The sequence below is a fragment of the Solanum tuberosum genome, unplaced genomic scaffold (genome assembly GCF_000226075.1).
Source record: "Solanum tuberosum cultivar DM 1-3 516 R44 unplaced genomic scaffold, SolTub_3.0 scf00027, whole genome shotgun sequence".
Taxonomy (NCBI): Eukaryota; Viridiplantae; Streptophyta; class Magnoliopsida; order Solanales; family Solanaceae; genus Solanum; species Solanum tuberosum.
Window position 1 is genome coordinate 1,829,438 of NW_006238953.1, and position 14,069 is coordinate 1,843,506.

Genomic DNA, 14,069 nt, shown 5'->3' on the forward strand with positions numbered 1-14,069 from the left:
GAATGATATAATAAATAAATTAAAAAATTATGCACGCCTTGACACGCTTTATTACTTATTTTAATTTTACCACACCAAATTTCAATTAAGGGCTATAACATAATAGTTTTGAAAAGAAACAATACAATAAAATTTCAATTAAAAAATTAATACTGATAATTGAACTTTACTTTTTATAAATTTGAAATTTAAAATAATTAAATTAATCTCATCATCTTCAAAATTAATATTGACTACACACTATGATACACTCAAAAAATTGAACATAACTTATCTATACATGAGCTATACACTGACTACACATTATGAAACACTCAAAAAGTTGAATATAGTTTAAATATACTTGAAGTATACATTGACTATACTTGAAGTATACACTGACTATTCAATTTTGACCAACTCAAAATCTCCTATAAACAGTCTCAAATTTTAGATATGAAACCATCTTGATATTTTGAATCTTTAGATATATAATTTGCTCGAAAAGATTCATATTTATGGTATGTCAAATTTTAAAGAAGAAGGGGGAGGAAGAAGGACAAAGCAACATAAAAAGAAGGAAAGAAGAAGAGGAAAGACAACAACCAAAAATATGGCTGAATGATCATTTGAGGTAAGTATAAAAAATGGGCAAAAAAATGATAAAGTTAAGCTTATGGGTTGACATTTTACATAATTTGTCCTTGATTAACTGATGGTTCCTTGAGTGCATGTTTGCGCACGAAATTTATATAGATATGCTATATTAAGAAAATATTTATCAATTATAGCAATAATTTTTTTTTTACTGAACACTTACAATTATACAATTTTAATACTTATTATAGAGAACAATTTATAAAACACATATAATATAAGTTTTATTCATGGATATATAATATATTTATCACACACTTATAGTACATTGTGTCGATTATAATATATTTTAAAATACTTATAATACATTTATATTGCATGCATAATTCACTTTGAATACATATCATATTTATCATAGTATGCTATAAATGTTACTCCCTCCGTCCCATTTTATGTGAGGTACTTTGATTTGGCACGGAGTTTAAGAAAGGAAGAAAGACTTTTAAAACTTGTGGTCTAAAATGAATGATAGAAATTTGTGTGACTGTAAATCATTTTATTAAGGGTAAAATGAACATTTTATAGTTAAATTGTTACTTAACATAGAAATGTGTCATTCTTTTTGGGACTGACTAAAAAGAAAAGTAAATCATATAAATTGGGACAGAGGGAGTAATAAATAAAAAAATATCATTAAAATCAGTAATTATTTATTAAACAGAGAAGGGCCTAAAATATCCCTCAACTATTAGAAGTGGTACAAAACTATCCTCCATCCACCTTTCGGCCCATAAATATCCCTAATGTCGAGGATAGTTTTATACCAATTTAAATAGTTGAGTAAATATCCCTAATGTCGAGAATAGTTTTATACCAATTTAAATAGTTGAGAAATATTTTAGGCCGTCTCCGTTTATGAAAAAGTACTTTTCCTGTAATAATGTATGTGAAATAGGCCTTAACAAATCACCCATTACAATTGGGGCCCAATTTTTGCACTAAGCCCATCTCAGTGGGAATTTTTTTTTGTTTACTTGACCGTTGTTATGTGTCATTTCCAAAAACTAGCCGTTGCTCTTCCACTTTGTTCCTCAATTCTCATAAAAACCCTAAATCCATCACTGATTCCCTCACAAGCAATCAATCTCCATAACCATTTTTCTTCTTCCATTCCTAAATCTGAAAATGGCGTCAAGAACAGTCTCTAAGGACATAATCACACTTCGTGGTTCAGCCGCAATCGTCAGTGAATATTTTGGCTATGCTGCAAACAGGTAACAACTGAGAAATCCTGTTTTTTCATATCAGATTTTGGTTATACAGATTTTCACCTTGTTCATGTTGTGATCGGGTCTCAGATTTAGATAGATTTCACAAAACCCCTAAATTTGCTCTGAAAATTCATTATCAACCTGAATTTCAGCCCAATGAAGAAATTGGGTTGAATTGATTAGTAATGAAATTGGATTGAATAGATTTCAGGGATTGAGACGTTGATTGTTGGATTGATTGAATAAAATGCTTTGTGTTCTTCGTTTATTTATTTTTTTAATTTCAGAATGCTGAGATTGTTTGGGTTACTTGACTTGAGAGATGAATTATTTACCTCCATTGGAATAAAATGGGCTACAATAGAACGGATTGATGTAGACCATTTATCTGACTGATTCCAACTAGTTTTGCGTTGGCCATTGGGCATTGTTGATTGATTAATTCATTTTGACACAATGCTATATGTTCGTTGTTTATGGTAAACGTCTGAGTGCTGATTTTTTTTTTTTTAATTTGGGCGGGGATTATGTTTTTAGCATTTTGTACAACAGAGGAGTATATCCTGAAGAAAGTTTTAAGAAAGTGAAAAAATATGGTCTCACAATGTTGCTTACTGAAGATGAAGGTGTCAAGACCTTTGTTTCCAACTTGACTGCCCAACTTGCTGGTAAGTTTTGGAATTTTGACGAAGTTGTAGATTGATTCAGATCATATTTTAGGTAGTGAAATGATTGTTTTTTTTTTTTTTTATGATTGTGTTCATGTAGAGTGGTTGGAAACTGGAAAGCTACAAAGGGTGGTTCTTGTCATCATGAGTAAGGCCTCTGGTGAGGTATTAGAGAGGTGGAATTTCAGTATTGAAACCGATAGCGAGGTTGTTGAGAAAGGGTAAGCTGATAATCATTTTTCTGATCGAAATAAGTGTATGTTGGAGATTTTTATGGCAGAAGCTTTGTAGTTTCTTTCATGAGCTTAAATAGTTCAGAGCCAAATATTCGACCCCGGCTTGCTTGATGAAGTATGCTGAGGATTGTTTTTTAACTAATTAGCTAAACTTATATTTGATTTTCTAGTGTTTCAAGAGAGAAAAGTGATAAAGAAATAATGAGGGAAATTCAAGCAATTATGAGGCAAATAGCGTCCAGCATCACTTATTTGCCGTGCCTTGAGGAACCATGTAAGCATCATTTGTGCTTGGATGTTTCGATACAATGGCAATGTTGCTTTTGGGATGTTTCTTGATGAGAATTCTTGTTTCATTTGTGTGTATGGCTGTAGGTGTGTTTGATGTGTTAGCATACACTGATACTGATGTTGCAGTTCCATTCACTTGGATTGAGAGTGACCCTAAACTGATAGCAAATCCACAAATGGTGAAACTGCACTCTTTTGACACTAAGGTAGGAGTAATTTGCTGCTTGATTCTGATATGAAACCCCTGGATATTTCGGTGACCCTAATTCGAGTTTCGTTTTCTCTATGCAGATTCATAAGGTTGACACTTTGGTTTCGTATAAAAATGATGATGAATGGGATGAGTCCTAGACCATGGATCGTTGTTGTACTTTACTTTTGTTGTCATTGTGAATCATTGATTCACATTTTGTATGTTAGATTGTGTAAACCTTGAAAAATCTATTAGTTGTATCCTCAATGAAGATTGGACGACATTGAACAATGAGATCAATTTCTTTGTGTGAGCATGTTTTTTGACTTGTGAAATATGTAAGGGGAAGCCAAGGAATTCTGAACAATGTGCAAGAATATATTTGGGTACAAGTTAAAGGAATTCTGAGCAATGTGCAAGAATATAAGTCCTTGTTGTCCAACACCACAAGTGTGTTTGTGTTTGATGTGCTGGCATACAGTGCCATAGCATAATGTTGTTTGCATCGACTTGGAATATATGCAGCTCAAATTATGTTGTTATTTATTGGATTTTGCGGGGTTGTTCAAAATAAGCAAGGTTTCAACTTTTATTTTTTTTCTTCATAAGCAATTTCTTGAAAGGAAAAAATAGATGCTTTCATAGACTACTTTTTGACTTTAGGAATTTGCTTCATCATTAGCTAAAGGAGATTGGTTCATGTCCTTCTAACAAAAATATCCAAAGTTTTCATTTTTGATAGAATTCCGTCTAGTAAGCCTCGAGATCTTGAGAATCGTCAATTAACCAATCCATGTATAGGACTCATAACACATTTTTAATTACTTGTACCCACACTCCAACTATAATTACAAATTTTCACAAATGGCAAATTTTCTAGTACGTCGGTAAAAATTTGCATAAAAAGCAAAATCCATTATCACATGTTTTCATTATTAGTATCCGCTATATTAAATTTTCCACTTTTAATGTATCAAGGGAAAAAACTTTTATATTTTTAGTCAAATCTTTTTACAAAAAAAAACAAAAAGATGGATCCTTAAGAATCGGGAAATTTGAACCCGACGTGAATCGAACACGCAACCTTCTGATCTGGAGTCAGACGCGCTACCATTGCGCCACGGATCCTAGGATATTAACATCTTCCATATTTATTTACTCATACGTTACTCACCTGTATTATTTTTGGGAAAACTTGTCAATTCCATTAAATATTATGTGAAGGAAATAATAATAATAGGAATAAGAAAATCAATCTTTGATGTTATTTTTTTTATCTTGATTTCTAAAATATTTATAAGCTTTAATTATTTGAATAAAATTGATAAGAAATACAAAATGTAGGTAAATCTCATAGTTGTTTATGAGTTTAAGGTATACAGTTCATTAGTCTAATAAAGATAAATAAAAATTTCATGAAAAAGTATGTGAAATATTTAAATTTATTTTGAAAAAAGATATATTGTCATTTAGAGTTATCTAAGATTTGTCTAAGATAGACACTAGCTTAGTGGATCTACATTAGCTCATCCCAGGTCCCTTACCTTGTCAAGTATTGTAAACCTTTTTTCAGTGTAGGACAGTACACTAAACTCCATGTAGTAGCTCAAATGCTTTATGTCGGTTTTAGTATCTCCCATAGTTAAGTTTTTTTTTTTCCTTCTAATTATTGCATGAACAAACTTATGTATTTCAGATTAATATATCTCAACTTCATGTTATTTTACTTAGTCATTGCATCAACATGTTTTACAAATTTAGTCTGTTCAGCTATCATGTTTATTATGCATATTTTTCATACTCAGTACATTCAAAGTACTTATCACATACTTCTTTCTATATTGTGTTATAATATAGGTTCAAACGCTCAATATCGCCCGCGATTAGTATATATCTAGCCAATGTTGTAATTGCTAGTAGTGAGTTCTCATATTCTGAGGACGATCTTATCCTTTCATTTCAATATTTACTTTGAGTTTCAGATAGTTAGAGTTAGCTAGGGGCTTGTCCTAGTAACTCATTTAGTAGAGACTTTTCAGACAATTAGTAAATTCAGCTTATGTTTTAAACCAAACATTTGTCTTTTGGAGTTTAATAGACTACTCCAGTTTGCACTTTCTTATCTTCAATCATTATTTCATGTTATCTTAGTGTCATGTCATGAGGTTAGCTTGGGTCACTTGTGGCTCTAAGCACCGTGTTAAGTATAGGGGGTAGTCTTGGGACAACATTGAAATAATATTTACAAAAATCTTTACAAGCCCAAATTTGAAATAATATATCTAAATATTGAAAAATGAAAATTATAAACTAATCTTAAATATATTTAGCAAAGTAGATTATTATTAATCTTTTTATGTATAAAAAAATTAAATATATTTATTATGTCAGTTGATTTGGATTCGATTTGACTTTTTTATTTCCTATTTATACCAAACCAAGAATGTGATCCATTTCTCTTCTTTTTTTTAACGTCAAACAAACCAAACCACAAGTTGATTTCTTTTCTTCGATTTGACTTGATTTATCGATTTGATTGGGCCCAACTGTTTGACTTGTACCCCTAGTTTTCGTATAAGAGAACCGCTGGATATTTTGTAAAGCTACACACTTTCTTATTGGTAATTATTTAATTTAAACAAAAATGGTACTTAAAATTTAGAATTAGTGGCATGGAGTATAATTAGAGAAGAAAGTTGTAAACCATAAATATGTAGTGAATGATTGACAAATATAAAATTTTCTTCATTGAATAATAACAAACCAATAAAATGAAAAGTAACCATTGAATTGTTTTCCCCAAATAAGAGAAGACTTTGTGAAAGAAAAATGCAAATTTAAGAAAAAAGTGTAGCTAGGAATGGAAGTATTTAGGTCTGAGGGTCTCTCTTGGGCTGATCAATGGGATCCTGAATCTCCTGCTCCTCCACATAAAGATGACAAGAAGAAAAGCAAAAATGCTTCCAAAAACAAGTTTCTTAAATGGTTTAAGAGCCTTGGCAAGAAATCTAAAAATAAACAACAAGAACAACAATATTAAGGCAGGTTCCATAATTCTATATGGCATATGATGCACTTTATATATCTCATATCCCTAGGTTATGTATTAATTAATCAATATGTTTATCATATGTCATATGTCAAAAGGAATATGTGCACATGATTATCATCATGTTTGTTATTGGAATTACTAAGTCATAATATACTTTTGTTAACTTTTCAAGTTTTCATTTTATTTGTTAAAAGTGTGAGTACAAATTTTAATATTTAGAATTTTTATTCTACATTGAGTTCAATTAAACCCCTAGATCAAAAGCTTTGCTTGCTTTGGATATGGTTAATTGATGTAAAGGTATGAGCCTTAATTGATAAAGTCTTGAATATGTTGTTGTAAATTAAAGTGGAAGTGAATTTTTGAATTATGATCAAGTATTTTTATTATTATAGTGTGAGTGAGATGATATAGATGATAAAAAGTGTTGAATCATGATTCATTCGATTATGAGTAATGTACTCTAATTTAACTTATGATAGTTTCAAACTTTAGTACTCGAAGCATATACTTTACATCAATTTGCACCCTCACCCCTAACCTTTATAGGGATGGAGAATGGGGCGGTACGAAGCAGGGAAGGGAAAGGCAAATCAAAGGTTAAACGGGATAGTTTATTATATTTTTTCATTTTAAAATAAGTGTTATTTTAATTTATTTATTTTTACATCTATTAAGAAATAAATAAATACAATGGGTAGTTTAGTAAATTATCCTTATTTATTAAGTGTCTCTTGAAAGTTGAACACTATTAAAAATATGGAGTATAGAGGTATAGTTGACAAAAAAACATTCTAAATTTTGTCTTGAATTTGTAAGATAACACTTATTTTGGGGTAATTTTATTTGCTAAGATGACACTTAATTAATTTGGGACGGAGGAATTAAGTACCCTTATTTACTAAACGTCCCTTTAAACTTGCTCCTAAATTTTATTTTGGTACTTCAACTTAATCTTGTTCCATTTTAGCCCTCTAATTTTATTTTTCATGTACCATTTAAACACAAAAAACTTTATCTAGTATAAGGGTTGAACGCGTGTTAGACAAACATATTGTTTGATAGAGTGTATAAAAATAATGTTAAATAGAGTGTATTAGTAGTGCTTGCATTAGTAATGCAATTAGTTATACATAGAATACTTTTTATGCATTATTTGGTTTGGTGTATTAAAAAAAGTATGCATTGTATAAAAATATTTATTTACAAAAGTATTCTCCATAATTATGGTTGAAAAGATGTAAAAGTACTTTTGAGGGGTAATTGGGTCTTTAACCATGCTAATACATGTAGTAAATTTCTTTGCATTACTAATACCTAGAAATCCATGGTATTAGTAATACACTCCTCAATACACAACAGAGTGTATAATTAATGCTTGCATTAGTTATACATAACATGAAAGAATCAAATAAGATATTACTAATACACAAAGCTAATGCAAATATTATTTTTGTTAATACACTCTACCAAACGAAAGGAAACTTCCAATTAAATAACACCACATGTTTTATTTTCTCCAAGTCATTCGGGTTTACTTGAGGTTTACATTAGTTGTATTAATTTATCATCTTTAAGAAATATAAGAATATATATGACAAAGCTAATGCAAATATTATTTTTGTTAATACACTCTACCAAACGAAAGGTTTACTTCCAATTAAATAACACCACATGTTTTATTCTCCAAGTCATTCGGGTTTACTTGAGGTTTACATTAGTCGTATTAATTTATCATCTTTAAGAAATATAAGAATATATATTAATTAACTATATTCAATTGACTACAAAATTTATTGTTGAGATTGATTAGTGACACATGTTAATCCTTGACGCGCTTTAAAATGTGAGTAACATCATATTCAGACAATATTTTGTGTTTAAATGATACATGAAAAAATAGAGTTGGAGGATTAATGAAACAAAATTGAGTTTGAATATCAAAATGAAATTTAGGGATAAGTTAAAGAGGTTGTGTATGTATTTGCCTTCCAAATTTAATGCGTAGATCAAATACATGCATTTCTTTTATTTAAATTTAGTAAATGGTATTGGACTATTTTATCAAAGAAACTTTGGAAAAAGGTCAAAATTACCCTTGAACTATTTGAAATAGCTCATATATATCCTTTATTTATTTTTGGGAGCAAAACTACACTTGCTGTCTATGTTTTGGACCAAAACTGCCCTTGAACCGTTATATTTGCCATTGGAGCTGACATGACAGTCCACCTAGACAGTCCAACATGTCAAAAATCTCTTCCTCTCAATAATGTTGCTCTTCCTTATTCATCCCTATCACAAGAAAAAAATCAAATATAATTTGATCCATTGTTCTTGTTTGACTTGTTGTTCGTACTTTAGAACTCCAATTTTAAAGTGTGATGAAGTTTGTTTGAGGTTGTAGTTGTATGTTGAAGGATCAAGTCTGTTGTTTGGGTTTTGGGGTCATAGATTCACAAAATCAATTTTTAGATTTTCAAGCTTTTAAGAACTCTTTCATATATTTTTTATATTCTTTGGGGTTCAACTCAAATCTTCAAATACCAATCTTCAAATTAAGAAATCAGTAGTTAAATGTCAATTTCCAGCTTCAATTGCATTATCCAAGCAATTTTCAGTAACATTCAATTAAATCTCTTCAAATTTTCGCACTTAAAAAACCCAATAAAAGCTAAAAATTTCTCACCGACAAGCTTTCAAATGAGTAGCTATTTTCGAGTCTCAACATAGAAAGAATGACTTCAAGAATTTTTCAGCATTTTTCAACCTTGAGAATTAACTTTTTAGCCTCAAATTCTAAACAATGAACTATATCATTCAACACACAACTACTATCTCAAATGAACTTCAGCGCATTTTGAAATTGAAATTTCAAAGTGCAGACAATAACTCAAACAAGAACGAAGAAAGAACTATTTTTTTTAGATAGATATGAACAAGAAAGAACAATATTATTGAGAAAAAAGGTTTTTTTCCATGTTGGATTGCCTAGGTGGACTGTCATGTCAGCTCTAATGGCAAAGATAACGTTTTAAGGGTATTTGTGGTCCAAAACATAAACAAAAAGGGTAGTTTTGATCCCAAAAATAAAAAAGAGTATATATGAGCTATTTCGAATAGTTCGAGGGTAATTTTGGCCCTTTTTCGAAGAAACTTTAATCTCTTAGGTAGATAACTGTCGAAAAAAATGAATTAAATAGTTATTAAACGGTTTTTTTCAAGTTCATACAGAGAATTTTCTACAAAAATTTGATTGAATTAGAATTTTCAAGTGTATCATACAAATGAAAAGAAATTGATAAAACATAACATGACTCTTACTTAAAATTGTTAACTTCTTTTAACTCTAAGAAGTCAACTTAAGCATATCCTATAATTAATATGCAACTAATTAAGCACAAGTTACTTAATACTTGATGTCATGAACACCATAATAAACCTTAATCCCATCATCAACTACTAATCTAGTCTTATATTGATATCGACGAGCAACGATAAAAAGTAGAATAAATTCAACACACCTAATCCTACAATAAGATAGTAATAATTTTCTACTCGACCCTCATTAATATCCTTTGTTAACCAATTTGGATGTCCATGCCCCCTGTAGTTGTACGCACAATGTTCACCAAAAGATTTTGCTACTTTCACATTCATCTGGAAGTTTAAGTGTACGTTTTTTATGAGTCGTGACAAAGATCTTAACAATGCTAGTGAAATTAAATACTTCCTTCAGACTTCACATAAACATACACTTTTGTCCCAATGAAAAATAAAATGAGAGACAACAAAATGAGCACGGTATAGGGATTCCAAATCCAATTACCCAATTCACAGAATCTTTAATATATACCACAAGAGTAGCTGCAATGATCAAAATCATTGTAAATGAAGTGTAATACCAATTAAAGAAGCTAGTTATTCCTTTTCTTCCTTCATTAGTTGTTGGAATAAAATGGGATGCGACAAATTGACACAGACATACAATTACTATATACAATTGACAACATATCTTCAATATTAATTAGCAATTAATAGTCTAAAAAAAGAAGAAGCACGTATTAGCCTAAAAGAAATATAACAAACTTTTTATAAAATTTTTTAATCATGTGCAATCAACCGACATTAATTAATTAGATGTGAGATTATATTTTCTTCCTTGTTTTTAACTCCCATAATTAAAGAAATCAACTTTTCAGTTTCTTTAAATTCTCAAACTCAACTTTATTATCAGTCTATTTTAAAAAATATTAACGCAATTTACAATAACATAAAGATATATTTGGTTGTAATTTTGTGAATTATTTTTTTACCAACGGACAATAATTAGTTTATTAAAAAAATGGTTGCCTACTTTAAGAAATGACTAATTAACCCATTAAAAAAAGGTTACATCAACTTTTAAGGAAGGAATTTTTTTAATTCTTTAATTAACTTATTAAAAGATTGTGACTACTTTTTAGGTAAGAAAATATATTATTAATGCTCAATTAATGTGTATTAATTATCAAATAATTGACAATAATTAATCAAATAATAAAAGAGGCATTGATTTTTATTAGAAACTATAATAATATGTATGCATAAATTATACAATAATTAAAGTTTCAATTACATAATGTATACATAAAAAAAATATAATATGTATACACAAAAAATTATTCATAAAAATAGGCGTGTAAATTTTGTTGATGTATACAGTAATTGTAGCATGTATACATAAACTTTATAATGTATACATAAGATTATTACCAACAATTAAAGGTATAATTATAATGATTACAAGAATGCGATTAATATGATACATGTATAAATAAAATTTTATTCATAAATGGTACATGTGATTTTGTTTATGTATACAGTAACTGCACTATGCATACATTGATTTGTATTCATCTGTGTATTCATTGGTCTGTATTCACCTAATAAATTTGTATACATCTATTGAGATTGAAATTGTCATTCATTGATATACATTGGTTTGTATTCATCAAAATCAAAATTCCATTTTTTCATGAGGATCTTATGAGAACCTCTCTTACCCATGAAATTGAAAATAAAAATTCCAAATACGATAACCTAAATTTTTGTCAAAAAAAAGTTTAAAAAAACATTAATTCCACAAATCACAAATTTCAAAATTAATTGGGCAAGAACTGCTACATAATTATATATTAAAAGAAATTTTTAGGAGGACCGATAGATAAACATACAGTTATATTTGATTTGCATAAACAGAGTGAATTAAGGAGAATATGAGAAAATTTGAAAGATAAGCAAATATACATATGAAAAGAATTTTAGAAAGAAAACGAAAAAAAAAGGATAAATAACCTAAATTTTCGCAAAAATAAAATTGAAAAAACTTCAATTCCACAAATCATGAAATTCAACCATTAATTGGACAAGAACAAGATTATATATAAAAGATGATTTTTAGAAGTATCCATGGATAAACAGATTGCTATATTTGATTCACATAAACATAGTGAATTAAGGAGAAGAATAAAAAATTTGGAAGAGAAACAAATATACGTATGAAAAGAATTCTAGAAAGAGAAAAAGGAGACAAAAAAAGAAGAACTCTATTTTAAAACGGTTGACAAATAAAAAGGAGAGATAAAAAAAAGAATAATAAAAAAATAATTTTTTCCTTTTCAAGAAAAAAGAGAGAGCAATCAAACGTGTTTAGAGAAAAATAAGGGGAACAAAGATATATTTTTTTTTAAAAAGAAAAATAATTATTGAATGTCAAATAAATAAAACAAAGTTTTTTTTGCTAAAAAAAATATTAAAAAATGAACTAATTTATTGCCAATTTAGAGGGTGTTTGGTTTTAAGTCAGTTTTTGACTTATGAAAGTGTTTGACAAATATAAAAATAACTTAAAATAAGTCAAAAAATAATTTAAAATAGGCCAAAAATGAATTAAAATAAGTTTGGAAGTGTTTTACAAATTTAAAAATAACTTAAAATAAGTTTTAAAAAATCAAAAGTAGGTTTCCGCTTACTTTTTATTTTTTAACTTAAAAGTCATTTATGTTTGACTTTTTATTTTTACTTAAAAGCTATTTTTAAAAAAAGTCAATCCAAACATGCTCTTAGACTATAGGTTGTCATTAGGGGTGTACATGATTTGGTTGGTTCGGGTTTTTCAAATATCAAACCAAATCATTTTTGTAAAAAAAATTAATTTATAAACCAAACCAAACTAAACCTCGGGTTGGTTCGGATTTTTCAAATACCAAACCAAACCATTGTGTCGAATTTTTAAATTTAAATAATAATAATGAAATCGCGTAAAACAAATATTGCAAATTAACAAGTCATAATGAAAATGATCATAATTTAAAAGTACTAAATCATGCTAAAATAAGTTTAATAAGTATTAGTTACATTACTAAATATTTAAGGAAAATTAAAATTAGATTATGTATTTTAATTGTCTAAACCAATGTAAAACTAAAGAACAAATATTCAATATTATTGTCATTCTTAGTGTTGAATTGATTTTCTTTTTGCATTAGTATTAATTTGATTTTGATTTAAGTTTTATTATAATTATCAACATCTATGAACTATAATCTTTATTGAACCATTCTGAATTCTAAGTTTTAAACTTGAAATAATATATTAAAAGATAAAAACTATGAAATAGTATAAGAAATATTTTAAAATTATATCAAAATAAATATTTTTATGTATAAAATAAAATTTTAAAATTACATATATAATGTCGGATTGGTTTGGTCTCGGGCTGTTTTTTTTTAGTTAAAACCAAACCAACCCAAATATAGTAGGGTTTTTTTTTCCAATACCAAACCACTAGTTGGGTTTTCTTTTCAATTTGACTCAATTTGCGGTTTGGTTCGGTTTGTGATTCGGTTTTGTACACCCTTAGTTGTCATGTTGTGCCATTTTTTTGATGCTATAGGGCCCAATTCCACCAGACTCAAAAGACAAAAATCCTAAGCCCATTACTAGAAAGCCCATTTGTGACTTATTGGGCCCCTTGCATTGTTTAGATCTTGAAAGATGATTTGAAAAATAAATATTTAATGCTGAGAGTAAAATATGAAAAAAATAACTGTCTTTTTTTTGATAGGTCAAAAGTGACAAGTTGAAATGAAAAACTATTTTAAGAATAAGTGACAAATAAAAGTGGACGTATTTAAATGTATCAATTATAAATGAAAAACTATTTTAAGAATAAGTGACAAATAAAAGTGGACATATTTAAATGTATCAATTATAACAATAACTTCACAAGGAAAGGCACTTGTTACTATAATAGTAACTATTACTTAAAATAGAATTGTATCCATAATAACATCACTATTCAGAGGGGCACGTGCTTTCTTCTTTATATTATATTTCTACTTTTCCAATTGTACATTATATTTATTGTTGAAAAGTGGAATTTTCTTGAATTTTTTTAGTTTCAAACTAAGCTTAAGAATGGACATTACTCTGAGGGTAACCAATGTAGCATTTTTCTTTATTTTACTCATAGATTTTTTTTTCAAGAAAAATGGTGAGAGAAGAAAATCCACTATTTTCACCAAGATTACAGTTTTAGTTAATTTCTCAATAACCCTTTTTTATTTGGGATTTTATGTCTATGAATTCTGGAAGTTGAGAGCTTTTGTGTTTGAAGAATCTGTTTTTTCTGTTATGACATGGAGTGTAGCTACTGTAATTGCAGCCTATTCATTAAACAGAGAAAAAAGGTGTCCATTATTACTCATCATGTGGTGGTTCTTTTCTAGTACCCACATT

General features: G+C 28.5%; 1 protein-coding gene and 1 non-coding gene across 2 annotated transcripts; one reads left to right on the top strand and one right to left on the bottom strand.

Moving 5' to 3' along the window:
* The first annotated feature begins 1,644 nt into the window (after positions 1-1,644).
* On the top strand, positions 1,645-3,784 carry LOC102590157 (mitotic spindle checkpoint protein MAD2). Its single transcript, XM_006341697.2, has 6 exons — positions 1,645-1,850; positions 2,385-2,515; positions 2,616-2,736; positions 2,922-3,025; positions 3,127-3,248; positions 3,334-3,784. Exons 1-6 carry the CDS (start codon positions 1,762-1,764, stop codon positions 3,391-3,393), a joined length of 627 nt encoding a protein of 208 aa, XP_006341759.1. The 5' UTR covers positions 1,645-1,761; the 3' UTR covers positions 3,394-3,784.
* Positions 3,785-4,291: 507 nt separating this feature from the next.
* TRNAW-CCA (transfer RNA tryptophan (anticodon CCA)) lies at positions 4,292-4,363 on the bottom strand. Its single transcript has one exon. It is a non-coding gene; the product is annotated as a tRNA-Trp (tRNA).
* Between the last annotated feature and the right edge of the window lie 9,706 nt (positions 4,364-14,069).